Below are 26,703 nucleotides of genomic sequence, written 5' to 3' on the forward strand. Positions count from 1 at the left end.
TGGTTTTAGGGGTTGGCCATTAATGCCACCACACCCCCCTTCACCCCACTCACCCCCGCCCCTGCGGCCGGTGAAAACAATTAATTTGCCTATAATGCAATTTATATCGGTTCGCTCTCCGTTTTCAGATTGCGATGCACAGGAAAAAATGTCAAGCTTCCACAGGAAACTGCAACTTTCACAGCATCTATAGAAAATTCGTTTCAGAAGAAAATAATAGCAATTATATGAATACATAATAATATAATATTAATTATATACAAACATATATTCAAAATATTACCAACTATTTTGCACCGTGCAGGACACTATCCATCGCCTTTTATCCCTTATTGCCATCGAGAAGTCCTGCAAACACCATTCTTTAGACTTTTGGCCACATAATGTGCATATTTTTGGGTGGCCTGCGTTTTCGGTATGCCAGCCAAAATGATTAATTATTTAAAACAACAACGAGCAGCGTTGTTTAAGAACAATTCGCGTGGGCACAAAGATATTCTAATGGCCCCTAAATAGTTACAATGCATGAAAGATTAGTGGTTGGAGTTGTTTGTGTTTTTGTGTTTTGTGGTTCTAGAATTCTTCAGATTCTTAAGCACAAGATTTACAATTGCCATCTGATTTATAGTTTTAAATGGGGTTTTCAAGGAAGATCGTTGAAAAAGGTATCGAAAAGTATGCTACAAAGTATTTCAACTGCGTAAAAAGGCATACAAATTCTTAATATTTGCAGCACTTTAAAGTTTTCTTGCGCATAAATCATTTTTCCCAGAACCAATTAAATCTGGAAGTAACTTACAAGCCAGATAAGATATTAATGATTTTAAATCAAATTAAATGCGAATGCAGCTGGCTGCACAAAGTTCACAACTGCACTGCTTTTTCTGACATAATTGGGCAGTTCGCCGATGATGACAAGAGCCAGCAAGCTGGAAAAGCGAGAAAAGCGGGAAAAGCGGGAAAAGCCCGCATGGAGCTGCCAGACACAGAGAAGACCACCTCGCCACCCCAAGGAAACATATTGTAAACAAACTGTCAAATCGGAGACACGAAACGAGAAATGTTTGGAAAACGGCGAAGGGAGCACAATGAAACAGATATATGTGTGTATCGCGGGGGCGGAGAAAATCTTGTGGAAAATCTCGAAGCAAGTCCAAAAATCCGACTGCAGTTGTCGTGCAACTTGATGTGTGCAACATGGTGTGTGTTTCGAAGCTGCAAGACATTTGCCAAGCGCATTTTGCTGCACCAAGGGATGGGGCAAGGCAGTACACATTTCGCCTTGTTGCACACACACAATTCATAATTCATTTCAGTTACTAACTAAGTAATAAGTTACTAATAAGATAATAACTTAATAGATTAACTTAAACATACATAAATATTGTATCTTCATAATTCGTTACCTTTGTTTAAGCTTGCATTTGCATACATGATGTATTTATTTAAACCAAAAATTCTTAACTCACCTGCAAGAAAAGAAGAACAAATGAAGAGCATTAGTGAATATTTTAATAAAAAAAAGAAAGCAAATTAAATATGAAACTTTAGAGGGAAATTCTATATCTTAATATAACCAATTGGCTGTTTCAATTGAAAACTTCTATTGCAGCATCACTATATATTATATAAGCAAGGAACAACAAGAGTTTGTAAATTAATTAAAAACTGCTTGCTGTTGTTTTTTCTTTTTTTTTGGGAAAATGTCCAAAAATTGTTACGAGCTTCCCAGAGGCCATTGACGGGGTCAAGTTATTGGCAGGGTCGAGATCCCAGAACGCCAACCAAAGGAACTGGCCATTTTAAAACCTCCGCGGCGGCAGCTTGGATATATTTTTACGACCTGCGAGGCGAAGCAAGTGCGGAAAAGTGAAAAAATGTTGCAGGGGGAATGGGAGCTGTAATTAAATAATGCCCTTGCTGCTGCCACGCCCCCTTTGCCAGCTCCGCGCACTTTGCGGCATGAAGAACACAAACAAAAAGTACGAGTATCTTAACAGCATTTGAAGTTGAAGGAGCCGAGGTCCTGCGGTGGACAGAAGTTATATCCGTGTTTACTGTCTGCTGACCCCCAGGAGAAAATTCGCGGGGCGGGGAGTACAAAGGTCAGGGGGTCGGAGGTCGGAGGTCGGAGGCTAGCAAAGCACACAAGCACACGCATCGAACTATTGCTCCCCTAGGATAAATTAATAAATTTCCCAGTGAAAGTTGCCACAAAAACAGGGGCAGCAAATGAAATACTGCAAAAAAGTGCTTCATTTATTTGTTGCTGGCCATTTCCTTTATAATTTCTATCGCTTTCAAATTATAACAAATATTTGTTTGCCAAAACATAGATGATAAGCAACAAATTAACCAAACTTGTATAAATCTATTAGTTGTAGTTTGTATTTTTAGCCAAGTTTTGATGGGGAAACACATAAAATAAATATCATACTTTTTGCCATACGAAGTTTACCAACTGCAGATGGAAAAACGTAAAAAAGCGTATTAATTTGAACAGTTTTTTGAGCAAAATGCCAGTACAAATAGGAGACAATGATGATGGAGTTGATGATGTAGTCTTTGCCGATGATGAAGACGAGATTATATGGCATCTGGCCATATGCAACATTGTAAAATTTATGTGAACTGGTATGTACGTGCGGTCCATAAATGGCAAATGCATTTTACAGATTGCGCATGGAAAATAAAAGCGGACACAGGGAAAAAAGAAAGAAAAACTTTCTCTTCATTTGGAAGAATTTGCAGATGTCAGCGAGGAATCGAGATCAAGGAGGATATATACATAACATCAAATTGACTGTTGCACATCTACTGCCTAAGATCTATTTAATTAAATGTAAAAAAGGGTTTTTGATAAATATGGTTTGATGAATACTATTATAAAGTTAATAGTTACATAGTTTCTCTACCAATCTCTCTAATTTTCTTTAAACAACAGCAGCTAACCTTCTTGTAGGCAAGTATATATCCTTATTTTATTTATTTAGTTTTGTTCATTGTGCCACTTTCAACTTAATAAACACGCATGGCAAAAACATTTGAATGATGCCACTTTCAGACTCCCTAAAACCGCCAACCATCCCCACTTTTTAGCCTTTTTCAGGAACTTGAGTTTCGCACCCTTTCCCGACAAAAGAAAATTCCCACAACATGAAAACGAAAGCAATAAAATTAGGGCCAATACCATTTTTGGCTCTTCACACCATGCAAAATGCAAAAAAGGAAAAAAAACAAAGGAGAAAAACGCTTGGCGAAAACTTTTGCAGAGAGTGGGAAAATGGAAAAGTGAGCAAAAGTTTTCCCCTTGTTATTTTTTTTTGGTTGGTATGATATTTCAGATATGGCAAATTAGCAGGGCACTACACTAAACTTCACTTCACTCTTCTGCTGCGCCATTTAATCAAGAAAAACACTTTTTATTGTGAAAAATTATGACATTGTTGTTGCCTTAATGTTGGCCATTCCATTTTCCGCTGGTTGTTGCTAATGTCAAAAGTGTTATTGTTATGCAGACAATTATAGCAGGCGATAAAAATGCTTAGGAAAAGCGGTCGGGATGGAAAAGGAAAGCAAGGGAGAAAGGGGGGTTGAAATAATAATAATGAGAGTTTTGCAAATGAGAAAATATGTTTATTAGGGTTACCAGTCAGTTACCAGTCAGTCAGGATAAAAGGATACAAGGATACAAGGATAAAAGCGCGGCACATTTGGAACGTTTGGCGGTGGCTGCGAAAGTTGCGGAAAATCGTGGAAAGCCCAAGAGCCAGCAGCTGCGATCGTTCTGGTCATCAGCACTTTGTTTACTCTACGACGGCCCCCAAAAACCAAAACCAGCTGCAAACTTTGTGTAAACAAACTGTGAGCGAAGAAAGTGAGATCACTTGAGACAAATCAGGGATGTCCGCTGCATGGCATCCATCAAGTACATATATATGTATCTATCTATATATATATGTATCTATATCTATATCTGACTTTAAGTGCCCATGACAAATGTGTAAACTTGTGGGCAACTCTTTGATGATCGTTTTGGCCAAACAATTGCTACTTGCAAGTGTTTGCAAGTGGAAGTGATTAATGCTTAGAATTGAACTCAGTTTGTATGCAAAACGCGCGTGTTTAATCGCCACTCAATTAATTAATGGGTTTTCGTGCATATAAGGATGTGCATTTTCCGTGGCATTAGTGCATTCAAAATGCAATTTCAGATAAGCATAGTTTGCTAAAAACGGAAATTCAACTTAAATAGAGTTGCTGACAGCAAATGACTGTAGGATTTGAGCCTGAACTAGGAATATATTAGCTCCCTCTGCAGGATCAAGTTTTAGGAATATGAAATTGCCAAAAGTTGGTTGGGTGTAGATCTGGGGGATATCTCATCCCCATCCCCACGCATCGCCAGTCGTCGTCGTCTGACCCATATTTATTTTTGGCACTTGGGTATTTCACATTCGATGTGGGCTGTCCGCCAAAATAGAAGTGCATATGAGTGCATGTTGCACTCGAAGACAACTTACCGAAATGGAAAGAACTTTTCCAGTATTTGTCTGCCCAGGCTGGTCGTTGTCATGTTTTCCCGACTTTTCCGACTAGTGCGGTGGCTCCTCTTTAGTATTCTCTTTTCTTATTTTGGTGCGGCAGGAAATGTGGTGCAACAAAGACGGCGACGGCGACGGCGGCATTAACAACAACTGCGCACTGGGCAATTGAAATACGCTTTAATTAAACTAATCAGAAGATATATACGCCATATAGAGACGCGCGATACTGAGCAGACGCCCACACACGCACACACACACACACACAGGGGGAGTCGTTTAAAAGATCTCAAAAAAAAAAGGAAAACAAACCGAAACTGCTCGCAATATGTATATTTTCATACATTATATTTTCATGGGATCGTTTCACTTTTCGCGCACATTCACAAAATGTAGTAATGTACAATTGAACAGAAACAAAAAGATGCAACTTAGATACAAAGCACTTTTCCGATACTAAACACTTTTCCGATACAAAACACTTTTCCGATACTAAACACTTTTCCGATACTAAACACTTTTCGATACTTTACACTTTTCGATACTTTACACTTTTTGATACACTTTTCTCTTTGTCACGCTCCTTTTTCGCTGATTGATTCATCGCTTGATTGAGATTGCTTACTACATACTATATCATTTCATTATGTTGTTTTAATAAATTGCACAAGCTGTGACTAAGTTCGGTCTTATCAGGAACTGCAATTCAAAAAGATATTGATGGGACTTTGGCAAACCTCAAAGTTTATGATGAAGCACTCGTATCGCTTGGGAATTATAATGATGTCATTATAATCCTGTTTCGCAACTATCGGCTACCCATTGTATTTACAGCAAAATAGGATTTTTCTAGAAGGAAACTCTGCATAAAGTGTAAAGCAAAAGGATTTTCCCATGAAACATTTTCATTTCAATAATTTTTAGATATATCAAGATATATCCAAGATCTGTAATTTTTCAGTGGCTGGTTAAAGTCTGCCGATCGTTTGGCGTGTGATTAATGGAGAATTCAAACCGATTCTGCAGAATTGCCCCGTCTTAAGACCCACAATTTAGTCTTCATATCTGCATGGCGATCAGATCTTTCTCTTTTTTTCTTCATTTTTTTTTTCAATTTGATCTTGTATTTAAGGGGGGTAAGGGGGGGCTAAGATGCCAATGACCCAGCCACAATAGCAATAAAAAAAACAAAAATTGTACAAAAAGGCAGGGAGGAAAATTACATAAATTGCAATTTAATTTGCCTCGTTTGTTACCATTGCTGTTTTTTTTTTCATTTGTTTTGTTTGCTTTTACGCTTCGCTGTGTTGTTTGTCAAAAAATAAAAGTGTTTTTTGTTTTGCTTTTTGTTATTACAGTCATTATGGTTTTTTTTTGTTTTTTTGTTTTCTTGTTGCTTTGTTTGTGTTTTTTGTTAGTCAGCTCCGTTTACCGTTAACCGTTAGCCATGTTACAGCACACAGTCACAATCGCAAGAGCGTAAAACAATCACACGCGGAGAAAAGGTGACCCCGAAATGGGTGACTTCCAGATCTTCAAGAACTTCCAGATCTTCAAGAACTTCAAGAACAACAGAAGTGCGTCCTTGCTGCACTGAAACTCGATTCAACTGAATAGAAGTTATCATTTTTGCACCTTTTGGCCACTAACTTTCGCACACTATCACCCTTAGCAACAATAAACAGCAAATGAGTTCTAAGAGGGGTTGCAAGTATTGATTTGTAAAATATATAAAAAAAAAGGTAAAGTTTGGATATAAAAAAAAAATGAATATTAACATAGAGCTAAAATATGAATGTAAAATTCCAGTTCCTAATTGATATCTGATAGTTTGAATTTAACAACAAATAGTTAAACGAAACACTCGTGTCTTTCTATTAAAACAAATCAGAAACAATAGGGCATTTTTCTTTCTGTGTAGCATTATTTTTGCATTTCAAAGCATCAGCAAGCGATTTGGAGAACTTCAAGCGAATCGTCGTGAGTCACATGGGGGATCTGCCGGAATTGTTGGTGGGGGATTATGGTGGGGTCGTTGTCAGGTAGTAGGATACGAATAACCAGGGGCAATGGTCACACCTCTGCGGATTGATCGCGATTGAAGGTTCTCGGGCACTCGAATGCCCGAAGTGGAAGACGTAAACGAAGGCGAAGAGAAAGGCTCTCTTGTGCCACCCGCCGAGGAGCAGGAGAAACGGAGAAGAAAGAGCGGAGACCGTGGAGACCGTGGAGATGCGGCGCGCGTTCGCATCGAAAGTTTTCTTGTGACTGACTGACTGTTTTGCTTTGGGGCTACAGCGACTTGGGGCATCGGCATCGGCATTGGCATCGGGCCCCATGGTGCACTGTGGTGTCAGATCGCCCCGCAGCGCGCACAACTGGCGACTGATATAAATAGCATCCACCAGCAAAGCGATCGAGACACGAGTCTTCACGTGCAAAGGAAAACTTCAAAACATAGTTTATGCATCGATAACAAATTATAAGATAAAAAATTGTCTGCCAAAATCTTAAGAATTCAGCAATAAAAAAATGCCAAAAAAAATATCTATAAATATTTAGCCAGCAATTTTGCAAATGATCGCAACCACTGTGCGATTTGTCCAGATAAAAAGAGAGCGGAGTTGGCCAGGAAATGGAATTGGAAATGGGAAAGAAGAAATGAGAGTGAGCGAAGGACACGCGCTCTCTTTGGTCTCAAATTACACCGCCTCCTCTCCCGCCGTCGATCGACACGCTCTCTTGCTTTTGCTCTTGCTCTTGCTCTCCTGGAACTTCCAGTTCAATCAACTGCAATTGGAGGCCGCCCAATTAAATCGATGAGCGACAAACATCGGCAAATGCAAATTAATTAGACAACTAACTACTTGCCTGCCGCCCGCCACTTTCTGCCTCTTCTTGCCGACTTGCCTTCTAGTTTGGAAAATGCTGGAAAAAATCCAATCCAATTGCAATGGCTAAACTATTTCAGAGCTTTCAGCCAGCTTGACCGGCTTTTCTTGATGTCGCTGGCGATTTTCCCTGGATTCGCGTTTTTTTCTTTCTTTCTTTCTTTCTTCTACTACTCCGGTGCGTCTGGTTTTTCCACTGTCCATTGGCCTTTTCGCAGTGGTTTCTTTTCCTTTTCTTTTTTTTTGCCGCCGATGCGGAAGTGTGTGAAAGAGAAAGCGCATAATCCAATAAGAGAGTGGAAATAGATGGGCGGTGGGTGGTGGGTGGTGGTGACAAGTAACAAGTGCAACCGCAAATTTTTAATGTAAATTGTGGCAAGTGCAAAAAATAGTTGCGGTGTGTAAAAAAGCAAGAGAGTTGCATAAAAAGGAGTCAGGAGGAGAAGGATTAGATATAATCTGAAATATTCGAAAGCAAATTTAATTTGAGCTAAAACTTTGCATTTTGCATGGTACATGTACATACATATGTGCAAAGATTTTTCCCTTCCTGATTCTCCCTTTTCGGGCCACTTGCACAATGCACCGTTTATGGAAAAACCTTTGCGAGTTTTCGCCAGTTTTTCCATGCCAAGTGATGTGTTAGTAGCGTCAACTGGCCATATAAAAGTGATAGACATATTAACCCACTAGTCCACATTGCTGCCAAATTCAGACAGCGTCAGACAAAGTAGCAATTTTCAGCTCAGTTGCGTGCCGCTTTGTTGTTGTTGTCTGTTTGGGTGGAAAAGTGGGTGGAAAATTGGGTGGAAGTGGGCGGAAGTGGGCGGGGTGAGGGGCGGTTAGCGGTAGGCGGGTCGGTAGTGAAGCATGCATGCCAGACACGCGAATGCGATAAAAATTAACGGCGACGCCGCAAATTTAGTGTGTCCATTTCAATCTATCCATGGACCTTTATTAAAACTTGCTATCTACATTTTACTATGCACACTTTGCTATTGAAATGAAAATTATGTCTGCTATTGGTTTGAAAATTACATATGTCTGCAGTGTTTTTTTCGAAAATTAAAGTGATTAAGTGTAAAAACAACCGACTTAATACGTTTTACTATTAGAAACTATGTTTGATAAGAACTTTAAACTCATAGGTCTGCAAATAGTATTAAAATAATTTGGTAAGTTAGTTTTTCCGAAAATTACCCTGAATTAAAGTGAAAGTTTTGGGAAGTACGATTGCAACGACACCGTCCAATTTTCCCATTTCCACTCCTGTTTATTTACGATTTTCCGCACTCGACAGTGTAAGCCGCAAACGAAGGAAAAAAGGATAACAAATTGAGTTGGCAGCAGGGAAAAAAAAAGGAGAGATGAAGGAAAGAGCGCTTTATGACTTTGGCTAACTTTTGCTACGTGCATTGAAAAGCCAAACTGAAAAGTCGAGAAAGCCGAGAAAGGCGGAAAAACTGTTGCATGCTTTTAGGCCGGAAATTATATGCACGATGTGACCATTAGTCAAGTTGTCTGTGTGGCATGGGCTATATCCCACTATATGTAGCACCATTTTGATGCCAATGGGCTTAGCACACGTATATTTGTGTTCAAAGATTTCAACTTTATAGTTTGTGTGTTTTTTCTGGGTTTCTGGTGAATGAGTTTTGCACTCGAATTGCAAAGAAAATCGAAGTTAGAAGTAAGTCAATAAGTAGTAATGATGATCAAATTGTAATAATATTGATCAGAACATAAGCATATTTCTATGAATTATACCACAAAGTACATATATCTTATAGAACATATAAAACATATATATGTATATATAATCTCAATAAATTCAGCAAGTATTTGTGAAAGCCATTAATTTCCCGCTCTATTTTCTATGCCCATATAAATACATATTTCAATTTGTGCACCTGTATTTCTGGGTGCTTAATCTGCCACGCCTCCTTAATTTTTGATGGGCGTATAGTGTGCATGCGTGATAAATGGCTTTTATCTTTTAAAGCACTCCACTGCACGGCTTTTCCAGGCTTTTCCAGCGACAGAAATGACAATGAAAATGGCGAAAAATTGTGCGTGTCAAAGGCGGAAAAATACAATTTATCCAATGTTGGTGTTTTTTGCGCTTTTCTTATTTTCAGCCGGGCAGCATCTGGCGTCTGCTTGCCTCTCATCCTTTGCCTCGACCTTGCCGCCCCCTTTTCCGCCCCATCACAGCCCATTTTCCTTTGTTGCCGCATTATGAACAAGTTAATTATGGTGTCTGATATTTTACCCAACACTCTTTTCCTCGCCATTTTCCATGCTTTTAGTCTTTTATAAAGTATGAGTATTCTATAAAGTGCTTTAGTCCTTAGTTTCATATCGGAAATTTTCGTTTAAACTTAAGTTTTTCCAGAAGAATAAAATATATATATATATAATTTATATGTATATAAATAAATTTATTACTATATTCGTAGAGTCACGGTATTTAACGTACTATACCACAAATTCCAAACAGAATTTTATTTTATTTATTTGCTTTTGTACTGATTTTGACGTTTTTTTATGAAGAGTGGGTAAGTGAGTTTATAAATTAGGCTGCTGGTGCGGCACATTAATATATTAAAAACAAAAAAGTTAGCAGGCTTTTCTGGCAGGCCTAAATTTATTAGTATAGGTTGTGAATATGCGTACTTTTGCAAAATCGATATCTTAGTTTGGTTTTTCATCTACAGCAGGTGCAGCTTATGTGGCTGGCAAACTGAAACTATTCGTCCCCCAGTTACCCATTTTCCGCATTTTTCCAGACTCCAAAAATCATGAGTCACACACACACACACACACAAGTTGAAGAAAGGCGTGGAAAACTTTTGCCATCCCGTTCGCATATGAAAGGACTTACAGTCGACTTACTGTATTTCTTGTAGTTGTAGTTATTCGGTGGTGCCACCGACCGCCTGCTTTCATCATTAATATTTAAGCATCGTCGATTCAATCGATCCACATAAAATGTGGCAAAATAGCAAAAGTTGGGGCAAAATGTGTGAGCTTGATGGACAGGGAGTCACGGCCAAAGAGACGCGGCATCAAGGCAAATTGAAGTTGAATTTCTCTAACGTTTTTCTCCGTTTAATTAGCGAAAAGTAATTACTTAATTAGTTTGTGTGTGCGCGTCTCCATTTAAGCAGCTTAACTTTGATGGTCCCAAAAAGCGCATTTAAGGTTGATTAGTTTTACGGCAAAAGATTCGTTGGCCCCCCAAATCTAATCTCTCATGGAAGTGGAGCTGGAAATGGTGTGGGAAAAATCGTGCAACCGCAGGCAAATCAAAACTCCATCAGTGGCTGGTCAGCAATTTAATTGACCAGCAACCCAACGCTTTCAGTTCGATTTTTCCCCACCTTTCCATTTTCCGCCCCATCCACACACATACATATGTACATGGAAATATAAAACATTATGGGTGAATAAAAATGTTGTGTTGCCTACTTTCAGGCCATGTTTTTTATGCCCCTTGTGGTGCGATTGAAATACATGCAGATACATTTGCAGATACAGATACAGATACAGATACAGATACAGATACATGTACTACCTTTCACAAAAATACACTTGCCGTGAATTATGAGCTTCGAGCACCCAAATACCCTAAAAAAAAAACTCAAAAATCTGGAACATGTCATAAACTAGATTCAAAAACTTATAAAAAGACAAACAAAAATCATATAATTCGAACTAAAATTATTTAGGTATGAAATATTTGAATACAACAGACTTCACTTCCAAAGTGCAAGTACATTTAGTTAGGGTATCGTAATATATGCAGGGGTATAAATATATTTTTGCATACTTTCGGTTGCTGGCATAAAACTCAACTTTGTGTCATAAACACCACTGAAATGGAGCGCCGCAACACCTGCGACTGCTAAAACGCCGGCGGGCCACAACAAATCAAAAACACGACTCTACCAAAAAGTGGGCAAAAGTGGGCAAAAGTGGGGAAAAGTGGGCAAAAGTGGGCAAAAGTGGGTGAAGGTGGGTGTTTGGAGATGTTTGGAGTTATGTCTAGTGAATAAATAAAAGCAATAAGCAGACAGCAGGCAGCAGGCGACTGCAAACAGGAGACAGCAGTCAGACGACAGCAGACAGCAGACGGCATCGTAAGTAGGTAAGCAGCGCTACTAAAAGACAGTTACCCCCTCAGATTTATCTGGTTTAGTGTTAGAACACAACTTCACGCACAGATGGCGGAAAACTCCAACCAGAAAGAACCAGAAAGCGACGAAATGCTCTTTACAAATACATGATAACCTCACAAAAACATGGTAATTAGATGGCAGGCTGAAATGAAGCATAGTTCTAAAAAATTAAACAATACTCTGGATGCTGAAATGAAGCATAGTTTTAAAAAATTAAACAATACTCAGGATGCTGAAATGAAGCATAGTTTTAAAAAATTAAACACTACTCTGGATGCTGAAATGAAGTATAGTTTTAAAAAATTAAACACTACTCTGGATGCTGAAATGAAGTTTAGTTTTAAAAAAATTAAACAATACTCTGGATGCTGAAATGAAGCATAGTTTTAAAAAATTAAACACTACTCTGGATGCTGAAATGAAGCATAGTTTTAAAAAATTAAACACTACTCTGGATGCTGAAATGAAGCATAGTTTTAAAAAATTAAACACTACTCTGGATGCTGAAATGAAGTTTAGTTTTAAAAAATTAAACACTACTCTGGATGCTGAAATGAAGCATAGTTTTAAAAAATTAAACACTACTCTGGATGCTGAAATGAAGTATAGTTTTAAAAAATTAAACACTACTCTGGATGCTGAAATGAAGCATAGTTTTAAAAAATTAAACACTACTCTGGATGCTGAAATGAAGTATAGTTTTAAAAAATTAAACACTACTCTGGATGCTGAAATGAAGCATAGTTTTAAAAAATTAAACACTACTCTGGATGCTGAAATGAAGCATAGTTTTAAAAAATTAAACACTACTCTGGATGCTGAAATGAAGTATAGTTTTAGAAAATTAAACACTACTCTGCATGCTGAAATGAAGCATAGTTTTAAAAAATTAAACACTACTCTGGATGCTGAAATGAAGTTTAGTTTTAAAAAATTAAACACTACTCTGGATGCTGAAATGAAGTATAGTTTTAAAAAATTAAACACTACTCTGGATGCTGAAATGAAGCATAGTTTTAAAAAATTAAACACTACTCTGGATGCTGAAATGAAGCATAGTTTTAAAAAATTAAACACTACTCTGGATGCTGAAATGAAGTATAGTTTTAGAAAATTAAACACTACTCTGGATGCTGAAATGAAGTATAGTTTTAAAAAATTAAACAATACTCTGGATGCAGAAATAAAGTTTAGTTTTACAAAATTAAACAATACTCTGGATGCTGAAATGAAGCATAGTTTTAAAAAATTAAACACTACTCTGGATGCTGAAATGAAGCATAGTTTTAAAAAATTAAACACTACTCCTAACAAATTTTAAAATTCTATTGTAAACTGGTATTGGATGGAATGATAATTGCTGTATATCAAGGCTCTTTACACATTGAATGGTACATATTTCTTTTTAAAATACCTAATTAGTTTTTTGCACCTTCAATTAACTTGCAGCGGGGTAACAAGAAAATGGTCTGAGTGGATTACAAGTTGGCAACAAGCTAAAGAAGCACCCCTCCCCTCTAAAAAAAAAAAAAAAAAAAGCGACAGAGATCTATGTAGCTTTTATGTCCTTGGTCTCCGTGGGTGGAAAACTTGAGCATTGGGTAGCCGGTCAGGTGGGAAATGCTGAAAAACAACAGTTGAAATTCCCATGGTGCAAACTTTATTCTATTACGACTGGCACAAGAACAAGAGTTCGGGAAAATTGCTGCTCTGGGTTTTACCCCTCGCAAAAAACCGAAACAAGCACCCAGCGAAAGCGAATAATTGAAAGTGAGGACCGGAGATCCAAAAGCTGGAGTTTGCAGATGGAAGACTGCGGTTTTCATTGTCTGTCTTGCAAGTCTGTCGTCTTTCTACGACGGCTTTTTCCAGCCAGCTGAGACTATAGGTTTCCCGGTTTGGTTTTTGGCCCCAGTTCCAAAATATTTTCCCTGCATTTCGACGACTACGCTAATCCAGCGCCACATTTATGGCATTTGGGATTTGGAGGGACTTAGGAGTTGTACAAGAATTAGCTGCGCTGCCTTCGCATCTGGGCCATTAAAATGATTTAAATTGGAAATCGGGAATGGGTGGCTTGTATGTAAATAAAGTCTTAACTGTGGCTAAGACCCAATGCCACCGAAGTTGGTTAAACAGCAGCTGGCGAATTCCCAGGGGATTTTTAGGGTCGATTTACTTCTTGGATGTGGCAAACTTAACTTATTTCTAATCAAATCTTTATTATTGTCGAATTTATCAAATGAAAACTGCAAAGAGGAGTCCAGCTTTATAAGCTATTAATAGTGATTTAAGTAAGTTTGTTTTCGAGATACTTTAAGTTCATGTTTCATGTTCATTAAGTTTATATCTTTATGAATGTTGCATGCAAATTATGCCTTCAAAAATTAAAGCTACACCTTAAATAGTATAGAAGTTAAGTAGAAGTATCATCATAATTGCCATTAGAAACCATTGCACAAGTTTTCAGTTAATTTTGGCCATTAACTGGATTAGATCCCTTTGAGTCTGTAACTCTTCGTTGGTGGAAGTGGCAAGCCGGAAAATAATAATTGCCAGAACAATGAACAGCGGAAACTTTGGCTAATAGAAAATGCAAACAACATATTAAACAATTAAACGGAAATTAGCACAAAATATTCACGTCGGTCCAACCAAAACGGGAAAAAGGATGGAGGATGAAACTGAAGTGTAGCAGATCCTGGCCAAAGGATCCGGCATCAAGTCGGTTCATTAATAAACGACTTCGGACGGACAGGCAATTGAAAGTGAACGGAAATGAATGCAGTGGCCAAATGAGTACGAGTATATGGAAAATATGGCGCTCCTCCAAAGAGCGACTGCTAATGAACCTGGTTTTACGATGCCATTCAGGTGAAGTGGAGAAGACAGCGGAAAACGGAAACATCGTAGCAACCGGACGTGGATGGGGATTTGGTACCACTGGCTGGCTAGACCCCCAGATCCCCAAAACCCCCAGTCCCACGCAAAGACAAAGGGGAGCTCGGCCAACTTAAATATGCAAGACGGCGCTCGGCTGGGCGCCAAATGTGCCACCCCAGCTCCACCCCCATGAACCCAACAAACCCCACAAACCCCACAAACCCCAAACCCCAACCCTCAAACACCAAACACCAAGCCCCAACCCCTAAAGTCCCCAGGAACTGAAGTTCAACGCCAGCTGTGCCGACAACAGCGCCAAGTACTGACTAACATTCACACTCAGCGGCACACTGGGAGAAAATAACTTGTTTTATCAATGTGTCCAAAAATATGTATACATTTTTAAAAAGAATTCAGTTCGTTTCTAATTCAAAGTATGCTATGTTTCAGTTTAAAAACCCAATACAAATTTGCAATTAATAAAACCAGACTTTTAATTTATAGTTAGACAACTAAAATTCAAGGGTATGCCCACCATTGAGTATACCTTTTAATAGTACCCTTCTTTTTCTCAGTGTAAAGAATTTAGTTCATTTCCAATTCAAAAGTATGCTATGTTACAGTTTAAAAACCCAATACAAATTTGCAATTAACAAAACCAGACTTTTAATTTATAGTTAGACAACTAAAACTCAAGGGTATGCCCACCATTGAGTATACCTTAAAACAATCCCCTTCTTTTTCTCAGTGCAAAGATTTCTGTTCATTTCCAATTCAAAAGTATGCTATGTTACAGTTTAAAAACCGAATACAAATTTGCAATTAATAAAACCAGACTTTTAATTTATAGTTAGACAACTAAAACTCAAGGGTATGCCCACCATTGAGTATACCTTTAAACAATACCCTTATTTTTCTCAGTGCAAAGGATTCAGTCCATTTCCAATTCAAAAGTATGCTATGTTACAGTTTAAAAGCCCAATACAAATTTGCAATTAACAAAACCAGACTTTTAATTTATAGTTAGACAACTAAAACTCAAGGGTAATCCCACCATTGAGTATACCTTAAAACAATCCCCTTCTTTCTCTCAGTGCACCGCTTTCGTGCAGCATAAACTTACAACACTTTTACCTCATCATCAAGGACTTGAACTTAAGGAAATTGATTTTATGCAACGTTTAGAAGAGCAGCAAGGAAATAGAATGCGGCAGCATAAAAGGGATACGCAACGGGATAGGAAAACTTCGGCACAGACGTTTTGTATGCTAAACCGCAAAAAAAAAAGAAAAAAATAGAAGAAAAATGGTGCCAGCGGTGAGGATGAGCAAAGTGACATAAATAAAATCCGTGACTATAAATCTAAGGCATAAGCGGTTAAAGAGTCAGCCAAAAGACGCGGCACGTAGCCCTCATCCTCATCCTTCCCATTCTCATTCCCATCGGCGCTATCCTTTCTCTCCAGCTCCACAACCTTTGGAGGATCAGGAGTCGCAGCAATGAATCCCGCAAAGCGCAGATAAATATGTAAATAGATACAACGCGGCTTACGCTTTGGACAACAATGCAATGGATATGCTTTAAAAACTGGGCAGGGAATTCAGTGATGTAGAATTTAAGAGCTAAAAAAGGCTAATAAGTCAAAAATTTCGAGTAAATTCATAGCAAACACCCTATTAAGTTTATGCAAATAAGCTGAAACTAATTAAAATGTAAGCTAGTTTTTCAATCAACCGCTCGCTTCTAGATATTTGCAAAGTGCCAATTGCCTTGGGCTGTTCGTAAAGTTTATTTCCCTCGACTTGAGGAAGCGATTTAACACCCTTTCTACACCTGTAGTACCCATTTTTATGACCCACCCACCTGTTTACAATGCAACAATAAAAAGGGTAGAACCAATCGAAGTCGGTAACAAAAAAGTGTCCTGCTGCAAAAGGCGATTCCTTTTATTTCAAAATTATACTTTAAAAAAGCTAGATTATTGCAATATTACTTTAAATGTATTTTTGCTACGCCTATTTCAATTATAAATATATACAAAAGAAAAAGAAAACAATTTAATGCTACAAGTAACAGGTAACCAAACAAAAAAGAAGATTCCAAAGGGGAAAAAGGGAATTTTCATAGGTAAAAAACTCAATTTTTATGACTCCGCAAGGGTCACATTAAAAGGCATGTTAAGCAACACGCAAAACAAGTGGATAAGGGAAATGGGAAAAGGGTTGGATTGATTTGGTTTGCTTCGCTTTAGCTTTTCCTTGCCCCTTTTTTCCGGGGAAATCCTTTTTCGCACGGCTTGACTTCGGTTGGCAATGCGGCTCGACTGGCATTTTAATAGACTGTTGACAATTCTCACTGTTTGCCGAGTGTCTGGGCGAAGCGAAAGTAAAGGGAAAAATTCAAGAAAATTCTATTCGGATGCTACGATTCACTTAATTATTATATTCTTAAATTTTCCAACTGCCTGTTTTGATTGAGTATTGTTTCAAAACGCGATTGCCTTAGCATAGCTTTAATTGCACAGTATTCCAACATGATTTACATGCATGTTCTTTGCCCAAAGATTTAACAATTCGATTTTGCAGAGTTTGAGTTGAGTTGTTTCTTTTTCTTGTTGTGTAGGTAGAGTAATGCTTAAAATCTCACTTTGTTCGCGGTTTAAGGACAACATTGCCTTGCCCCGCAAAGTTGTCCACGGACTTTGGTTTCGGAAAAGTGATTAAATCCTCGGAGGATCCATCGCCAGCTGCAGAATCAATCTTCAGTTTCTCGCTATTCGTGGACTTCTGCCACCATGTTGCATATTCTTGGTGGCGCAACTCCTTGGCCTTCTCCACCAGATCCAGACAGGTGACCTTGGCTCCATCGGCCAGATCCTCCGAGTAATTGGGTATATTTCGGATAATACGAAAGGTGCCCTTCACACCCTCATTGTAGTACTTTCGGGAGAGCTCTGTCACACTCAGATCGCTCTCCTCAAAGTTCAGCACTCGTCGCAGGAGTCCAGCCAATGGATGCAGTCCCTTGGCCACCTGATGCAGCAGCTGATCCGTCTCCTCCGTTTTGCCCCAAACTCCAACGCGATTGGTCATGTAGACGGTCATCGTGACCGCTGCGGTTCGATACATCAAAGTGGTAAGCATTATCGCAGAACTATGCAAATGACGTTTGATAACTATTTAGGTGCCAGAATAAAGCGCAAAGATTTGGAATTTCTACTCACCACGAGCACGATCGTACTTTTGGACTTTTGAAATTAGTCTAAATGAGCTAAAATTACAGAACTACTGCGATGATGTATAAAACATTTAAACTAGTACAAATTGACAACTCTTTCGTTTTCAGCAGTTGTATGGAGAAGTATGGAGAAATCACTATATCGAACTTTAACTTTTACCCTTTCTCCTTTTGCAAACCCATCAACTAAAGTTCTTAGGTGAGACAAGAGTTGTAAGTTCTTTCAAGTTTCTCACCAGCATCCCATTCCATCAGCGGCGTGTTATCCTTTTTATTTTGGGACTAAAGGGGGTGTGCTATAAAAAACGTATACACTATCCAAGCAGGAAAGCCCCAAACAAGTGAGTAAAAATCTAATCCATTACTCAAACCAGCAAACTGAAAAAGTAATGGCATTGCCCACAAGCAGAAAAGAAGGAGGCATCGATTGCGGATGCGGAGATGGCGTTGAGGTTTTTGGCTGGCGTAAATCTTTTGTAACATTTTGGTGTCCCCTTTTTTTTTTTGTTTGTGTTCTTAACTTTTTTAGTATTTTGGGGAAAGGACAACATTCCGTGTGTGTGTGTGTGTGGAGCTGGAGCTACGTGAATGGAAATAAAACTGCAATTCCGTTCGGCACTTGAAACCAGTTGAATGTCGCTCAGGCGATTCAAAGGCGAGACGAATCTTTAGCTCCTGTTTGAAGGAACTTTGACATCCGCCACAGGACGAAGCTTCTCGCATTTTTTTTTTTTTTTAATTTGCACAACTTCTGACCCAAATTCATTTGTCACAGAATGAAGGCGGCCATGCAGCAAAGGACCAAATTCTTAGCCCCTTTGGCGTGAGTCTGCCAACTTTCTATAAATAAATAATAGAGTGGCCGGCAAGGTGGGGTCAAAAGGGTCCTTGGCCAGGACCAGGACCAGGACCAGGACATCCTGTGCCCAGTGCCCATTCATTGGCAGAGTCATAAAGCCGGGAACAAATGGGTCCTGCGTGGCCGAGATGCAAGGCGTGGAATTGCTGCTGAATGGATTAAAGCCTCCGAAAACATGAATTTGTTTGCACTGCAGACATTACATTACATTACACAGTGAAAACTGTTTGCCACCTGCTAGATAAGGATTTTGTATAGACCAATAATGTTACAATTACTTCAAACATACGCTGCTAAATATAGATTCTTTTGTAGTTAGCAGAAATATATAGTCACAAGAATATGCTGCACAATGGAATGTTTAGGTGCGCATTTCATTAAAATTAGCATTGGATTTCCGCAGCATACTAAAAAAAAAAAGAAAAAGAACAACCAGCAGGAATACGTGACTCTTTTGTGATCCTAATGAGCTGCTTCACTACTTGCCCTTTGCTGCCCACAACTATTTGCCAGCCCAGAATTTTCCATTTTCCTCACCAGCTTAATAGCCGGAAATTAAATCAAGATTTGCGGGCTCAACTTTTGGAAATGCGACCCAAAAAAAAAATAAAAAATAAAATAAAATGGAGAAAGGAAATGAATACGGGAGACAGCACATTTGCATATTTTGCACGGCTCCTAACACTCATTTACAATTTTTCATTCATTTGCTCATTCCCTTGGTCTGTTTTGGGTTTTTGGCCAACCCAGAAACAAAAAAAAAACACCCATTCAACTGACACTTTGGCCATGAAAATGAAAATATGTTGGAGTTTTTTGCGGGGCTGGCTAAGAAAATTGGTGGCAGTCATGTGAGCAGAGTTTATGTGTGTGGATCTGTGAAAAGCGCAAGTGTAATTAGTGTGAGGCTTAACGGGGCTAAGCCAACGAACATTTCGTGGGCTGGGTTTTTCAAAACAGACTGCACCAAAAATAAAAAGTGCTAAACTACGGACAAACCCGTTTGAAGTACGGAATGTTCACCCTTTTTAATCATTTTCGATCTCTAGAGATTTTCAAAATATTCTAGAAAAAGTTGTGGTTTTACCGGCGCTTAAAGTGGCATTTAAAATAATTTTTATGTATTTACTTTGCAGATCTATAATAATTACCTAGGAAATATAGTTCGAGTTGCCAAACTTCTATAATAATTACATAGGAAATATAGATCGAGTTGCTAAACTTCTATAATATTTACCTAGAAAATATAGTTGCCGAACTTCTATAATAATTACCTAAAAAATTTCTTAAGTTCTATGAGCCCACGAGTATTTTAGCAATTTTTTTGTTCTGTCGCTTGGATTTTTCTTGATTTATTTCTTTTTGGGGCACTCTGACTTTACCGCCATTACGAAATGGCATTTGAATAGACGTTGTGGCTTGGCATTTTTTTCCCCACCTTCAAAAACACGAGAGTCCGATGAATGCAACTGAAACTGAAACTGGAACTGAAACTGGAACTGAAAATGTCTCTTCTGGCTGATAAATCGCCGGTGCATTATTTACGGTCCGCTCTGCTTTTCCAGCACCATGCATGGTTGGTTACTTTTTATGGTCGGCACCTCTGACGTATACGCGATATTAGGTATGCGGTATACGGTATGCGGCATGAGATACCAACACTTTGTTTATTCTCTAATTTAGTGGACAGGCCAAGAGAAACCGCACATAACAAACAGCAATCGGAGAATTGGAGAATCGGAGAAGCCAAGTGTAAATGGCCTTGCCAAGTGCCAAGAGTCTCGGGAATTATGATGCGGATGAAAATTTTTCTAGTTTATGGAAAAGACGAATGAATGGACTCCATAGTTCAATCAAAATGATAAAAGGGCTCTTCACACAATAAAAAAGATTTTCAAACGGGTTTTCTCCCCTTAATTTGGTAAAAAATGGAGCACAGCTAAATTGTAGTATTTTTTGTACTGTTGATAAACATATCCAACTATTTTTATCACTATTTTTTATGATTTTCTAAGAAATAAATTTTAACAAATTTTTGGCATTTATGATAACAGGTATCCTTATACAAATTTGCCAAAAATTAACAAAAATAAAAGTTTTTAAGTTTGAATACAGCTGAATAGAAAAGTTTGTTACAAATACAATGAGGAAAAAAATTTAAAAAAATTTTGTCATTTTTGATAACGTGTACCCTTATATAAATTTGCAAAAAATTGACATTCATGTTTGAATACAGCTGAATAGGAAAGTTTGTTACGAATACAATGAGGTATGCCACTCCACTTCGGAATACTTATTTTTGTTATTAGAGAAAGAATTCAAACTCTGTTTTGTGGAAAAATCTGGGTAATTGACTTTTCTGGAAAATTACATATTGGTTTTTAAAAAATCACCCATCTTGCGACAACAACAAGCTTAAGCATTAATTGATGATTGATTAAGCATGTATAAAGTGAACTTTATCAGTAGTGTTTGTGAAAGTGCGGCATTGAATGCATTGAAATGATATGAATGCGATATATTGGCGCAATTCGCATCAGTCAATCGGTAAATGAAGACTCGAGAAGCTTGACAGTCATAAAAAACACATCAATCAGGCGTGTTTAAACGATAGCCATTAACAATGATGATGATGTTGTTGCCGCCAAATCGAGTGGGTGGATCCTTGGGACTATATCTTTTTTATGGTTCTGTCATGGTCTCTCGCGCGATTTTATGGCAAAACTTCCGGTAATCAAGGCGTTGAGACCAGCTGTTGTTGTCTTTTGCATGTTGCATTTCCATTGAAACACCTTCGCCCGAAAAGGGGGCGTGAATGGGCGGTTGGATGGGTGGATGGATGGATGGGTGGCGATGGTGCATTGGACCCCATCCAAAAGTGGCCTTGATGGCATCACCACAGCAGCAGATCCTAAAAACAATGAGCCTTCAAATTGCATCTCGAGATACGCGCATGAAGTAGGTACACACACACATCGCGTATCTTGCCATAATAAGAGTGCTGATGGAAATCAGAAATAGTAACAAGTGACCATGGAGCGGCAATGCCAGACCAAAAGGGGGTGCTAAAAGTGGGTGTTGAGGGGAGGGTGAAAATACGGGAGCAAAGTCTTTTGATTTATGCGCAGCAATTAATTTTTTGCACATTTTTGCTGCTGCTGCTGTTGCTGTTGCTGCTGTTGCTGCTGCTCGTGGCATGGATGTTACCATGGGGAAGCTGGTGTTGCGGATGATTTTGGTGCTGCTGCTGTTGCTGCTGTTGCCGACGACACGGACACGGACACGGACACGGAACTATGTAACAGGCGACAAAGCATGAGAGGCACACTGACCTAAATACTATAGAAAATCTGAAAATCATACATTTTGAGTGCAACTACATGGTATTGGTATCCAATTTGCTGTCTAGACTCAGCTGCCACTACTATTTTAATGGATTCCGCAGAAGTAAACACAAATCTTAAATTGATTTTTCGTTTACTTGCCAATGATGGTGGTGCCACTGTGCGACTGAGCACGCAGACACACACACTGTGGCACATTGGAGCAGAGTGCCTGCAAAAGGTGCGTTCACGCGTAGCAATGCATGGGCTCCCCACATCTCCACTTCTCCATTTCCCCATTTCCCCCCCGCAAAAAAAATGGGAGCCCTACCCACTTCATTCGTTTTTGTCATTCTCTGGATGGGAGGGACACTGAAGTCTCTACCAGGGTGCGGAATCCTACGCTCCATTCTGTTCCGTCCGCATTGCCTGGAAGTTTTTGCGGCCGAAAATGGGCAACGTTTTGGAATTTTAGTTTCGCTTTGTTGGCCGCCCTCCTGTGGAAGGCATCCCCGTGCCCCATGCCCCATGCCCCATGACTCGTGCCCCATGCCACACGTCTCCGTTTTTGTGGTTGTTGTCAGGCTAAGTGTTTGTTATGATTTATATTGGTTTTATTAAATGTTTCAACAACCTTTCTGCCAAAAATTATTTACTGCAGCCCCATGGTAACTCCAACTCCAACTCGAACTCGCAACAAACCAGCCAACGCACATACGCATCCAAATTGTTGGGGGCAAATACATATGTATGACCAGACAGCCACTGAGGCTCCAGGATGAAGTGGCATTAAAGTTGTGGGGCAGCAACAATGTGACAAATTTTGCACAGCTAATGAGCTTTAAAGGTGCATTTTTATGGCGGCAAATAATGAGGGAGCCAGCTGCTCGCGAAACGGAAACTAATGGAAAAAGCAGGAACTTCAATGTTTCAACATCAAGTTGACGTAAAATGACGGGGTGTTGCAACACCGAATGGGTTTGGGTAAAAGGTATATAAAATAATGCCATCATGAAGTCTTTTATGCTCTACCCACTTTGCAGTACTTCAAGTTACTACACTTGTTAAACAAAGTAGTGTGTAAAAGTTTAAAAAAAAATGTTGTGACCAACTGAAAGTCCACAGCATTATTTTTCTATGAATCTATGGATTCTACAGCGGTAATTCTCATGCCGCACGCTTGAGCAAATCGGTTTAAAGTCCCACGGATTATCATCGTCGTCGTCGATGCCGTGTGCCACTTGAAGCAACTTGTCATTGCAGTTTAGATGACAATGTTGACGGTGTGGCACAAATTGCAGGGCGCAAGTAGCAGGTGGACCAATGGAGTCGAGCAGCCAAGGAGCCACAAAGTCGAAAGGAGTGGCGAGAAGCAAAAAGTGTCCTTGCAGACGATGCACGTTTTTGACGGCTTTATTGTTTAGCCTGAGCTTCACATCTCCCCCCATCCAGCAAACAGCGACCAAAAGTCCACGACATTTCCGTGGGGGGAAAATGAGCAGAAAGTGCTCGAAAGTCGCCAAGTCGTTGATTCGTCTGGGGAAAATGGGAAAAATGGGCAAAATGGGTGGTAGCTGGGCTGAACTTGAATGACTTTTCATAACTTTATAAAACTTTTCACAACGACAATGAAGCAGAAGCAGCCGCCTGACAATGGCCAAATGAGTGGCTGTGTGGGTGGTGGTGATGGTGGAGCACCAGGTTTGGGGTCACCTTTTCTTGCTTTAGCACGTTTCCGTTTCCGCTTCCGTTTAGTCTGCGTCGCTTACACTCGAGCATAATGAATATTTTCCCAAATTGAAATGTTGTTTGTCCTTGCCCGAGGAGCACCACCACCTCCACCTCCACCTCCACCACCTCCACTTCCACTGACCCACACTGTACTTAGGTACCAGAAGATACCCACCCTTCGAGTCACTTTCACTTTACGACTGCCGCGGCAAAGCTGCATAAATATGAAAAATGTAAAATTTAATATGCAATTTACGTCACTCGAAAGTTGTTTCCCTCATGGTCTTGACTGCCTTTTTTTTTTTTTTGGTTGGTTGTTGTTCTTTGTAGGTCCTTTCAATTTGCATATTTCCCACTCTCTTCCATTGCTTTGTTGTGCTTCTTAATGTTTTACACTTTTGTTTAGTGGACTTTCTTCTCTTTTTGTTTTTTATGTCTCTGGTCATTGGTATTGTCTGGGGAAATTTAGTGAGAGAGTCTGTGGCAAATGTGTAATAAGTATGTGTGCTGAATACTTGGAGTTTTTGTAAGTCATCTAATTTCATAATTGCGAAATCACAGATTTCAATCGACGTCCATTTAAATGGCATTGAAGTGCGAACCTCGAAATCCAAATTCATGGCTCAACCAGTCACTCAATTTATGTTTTCATTCGCCCAATGATGGACAGACAGTTGTATGCTAAATATGATTGATATCCGCACAAAGCGAGATCTCTCGAGAGCAGCTCATGATTTCTATGTCCAGAGATCATGAAAAAAATGTTTATGGGCTTATCTGCAAAAAAAATGATTGATCATTGCTAGCCCATCATATCCAAGATGATAAAACAAGCATTGATGAGGGCGCATTTATAATCTAGATACAATCCATGAGATACATTCATAATCTAGATACAATCCATGAGATACATTCATAATCTAGATACTATCCATGAGATACATTCATAATCTAGATACTATCCATGAGATACATTCAGAATCTAGATACTATCCATGAGATACATTCATATCTAGATACAATCCATGAGATACATTCATAATCTAGATACTATCCATGAGATACATTCATAATCTAGATACTATCCATGAGATACATTCATAATCTAGATACTATCCATGAGATACATTCATAATCTAGATACTATCCATGAGATACATTCATAATCTAGATACTATCCATGAGATACATTCATAATCTAGATACTATCCATGAGATACATTCATAATCTAGATACTATCCATGAGATACATTCATAATCTAGATACTATCCATGAGATACTTTTCTCCACGGTATCCACGATGTTACCTCATTTCACCGCCTTGTGTTTGGCTTTAACTAATTGCAACAGCTTAATAAAGTTAATTGGATCCCTTTGACAAAAACCTCAATTAGTTTGGTCACTTGCGGTGGGAAAAATGCAATAGCTTCAAATGGCAACCGAAGCTACCCTTTAATGAAATATAAAGTATATCCTTTACAACTAAAATACTTGCAGCATTTTAGAATGCGTCTAGACCCCGTGGAAAGGGTATCAAATGTTGTGGATTAGACCCCGTGGAAAGGGTATCAAATGTTGTGGATTAGACGATGACAGCCGTGAGCAGGCAGCAAATAAATTAATTATGTTAATCTGTTTACATGTCAGCGGCATTAGGGCCTTTAACCAAGTGACGCTTTTTCGGGGATGCGACAGACATTCTCTAGTGGTATCCGAGTTGTTTTTAGTTAATAAAGCAAACACCTGTCGCATTTGAAGCCGTTCTGTCTCCTGCGAACACGCATACGCACCGTTGACAGCGACAAACTTAAAACGCTCAAATTGCACAAACTTTTTGACAATCATCAAGCCCATCATGATGATGCTGATGGTGATGGCAATGATGGCGATGGCGATGGCAATGATGGCCATGGTGGAGGAGAAGACATATAAGAGAATATATATAGACGGTCCTAGACATCATCAATTCTCGGTGCCCAGCATTTGCTGGAGGTCGGGCATAAAGACCACAAAACACTTGGGGAGCTCAGCACAAAGTTTCTGCGGTTCAGTGTGCTACAGTGGAACAAACAGTTGCAAAACACTAGCTACTGCATTGTAACGGAAATACAATACGAGTTGGTGCCACAGTGCATTGATGTGGAAGGTGGGGGCATTGTGCACTTTAAGCAAATTAGTTACGCAGCTCATGTTCGTGTGGGTCCTTATGGGCTCACACCACCAATTGTGTGTGTGTGTGTTGGCAAACAAATTTAATAAATAGCTAAACACACACAAAAGTCACAACCCTTTTGCCCGTTTTGTAACCAGCAGGATAAACTGGGGAATGGGCAATGAAATGATTCTTCCGCCTGTCAACAAGCAACAGAGCCATGGAAAGTGCCATTCGCAACCCTCTCCTTCCGATCCAAAAACAACAAAAAAAAAAAACAAGGTCCTTTTGCCCACTCACCATGCAACCAACCACCCAGTTAGACATATTCATATTTACTCAAGTTTATGGAGCCTTGTATTTGTCTTTGGTTTTTGTCATCGCCGACATTGCGGATTGCCACATAAAATATAACACTTCATTTACAGACCCTCTCGTTTTGTCGTTTTGTCGTTTGCCCTCTGTTTTTCGCCTTTTTCTCAAGCGAAATTTCCACAACTACTGCCAGTCCACCACATGAATGGTCTTTGGTTGGACAGGCCTCATAATTTATATGCTAAACATATTGCGCTTGCAAGGATTACCAAAATATCGATATACATGCTCACATATATTTACATGTTACACATTTTAGTTGGCAACCGCAACTGTCAGCAGCAGTGGAGTCGTCTTTTCTTTGGGCTGAAGGAGTGGCTAATGAAAAGGTTAAGGCTGAAGTTTTTGGGGCTTGTAATGCGGAGTGGGGAACCCGATCTGCACCCTCGTCAAGTTGTCACCAAACACGGAAAAGCTAAAAATCTGAGGCACTATTCCTAATTCTCTGGCGATTAAACACAAGATATACTAACTTAAAACTAGTACTTTGTACTTGTACTTTGTCCTTCTACTTTGTACTTTGTA

The 26,703-nt window shown here is 39.2% G+C and overlaps 2 protein-coding genes across 4 annotated transcripts in view; both read right to left on the bottom strand.

The window, feature by feature from the left end:
- LOC6526023 (protein sprint) overlaps positions 1–26,703 on the bottom strand; it is a 91,245-nt gene that overhangs the window by 53,396 nt on the left and 11,146 nt on the right. Inside the window, exon 1 of one of the 3 annotated variants that reach the window (XM_015191112.2) lies at positions 4,524–4,780. The exons of the other annotated variants lie outside the window; for them this stretch is intronic. Coding sequence (XP_015046598.2) covers positions 4,524–4,576 — 53 coding nt within the window. The 5' untranslated portion in view covers positions 4,577–4,780. Of the gene's footprint in view, positions 1–4,523; positions 4,781–26,703 lie in introns of those variants that run through there. 3 annotated transcript variants of the gene reach the window in all.
- LOC26536300 (MICOS complex subunit MIC13 homolog QIL1) lies at positions 16,978–17,821 on the bottom strand. Its single transcript, XM_015191117.3, has 2 exons — positions 17,723–17,821; positions 16,978–17,652 (listed from the first exon to the last, which is right to left on the bottom strand). Exon 2 carries the CDS (start codon positions 17,640–17,642, stop codon positions 17,142–17,144), a length of 501 nt encoding a protein of 166 aa, XP_015046603.1. The 5' UTR covers positions 17,643–17,652; positions 17,723–17,821; the 3' UTR covers positions 16,978–17,141.

This window comes from Drosophila yakuba, chromosome X (genome assembly GCF_016746365.2).
Source record: "Drosophila yakuba strain Tai18E2 chromosome X, Prin_Dyak_Tai18E2_2.1, whole genome shotgun sequence".
In the NCBI taxonomy this organism is placed as follows: Eukaryota; Metazoa; Arthropoda; class Insecta; order Diptera; family Drosophilidae; genus Drosophila; species Drosophila yakuba.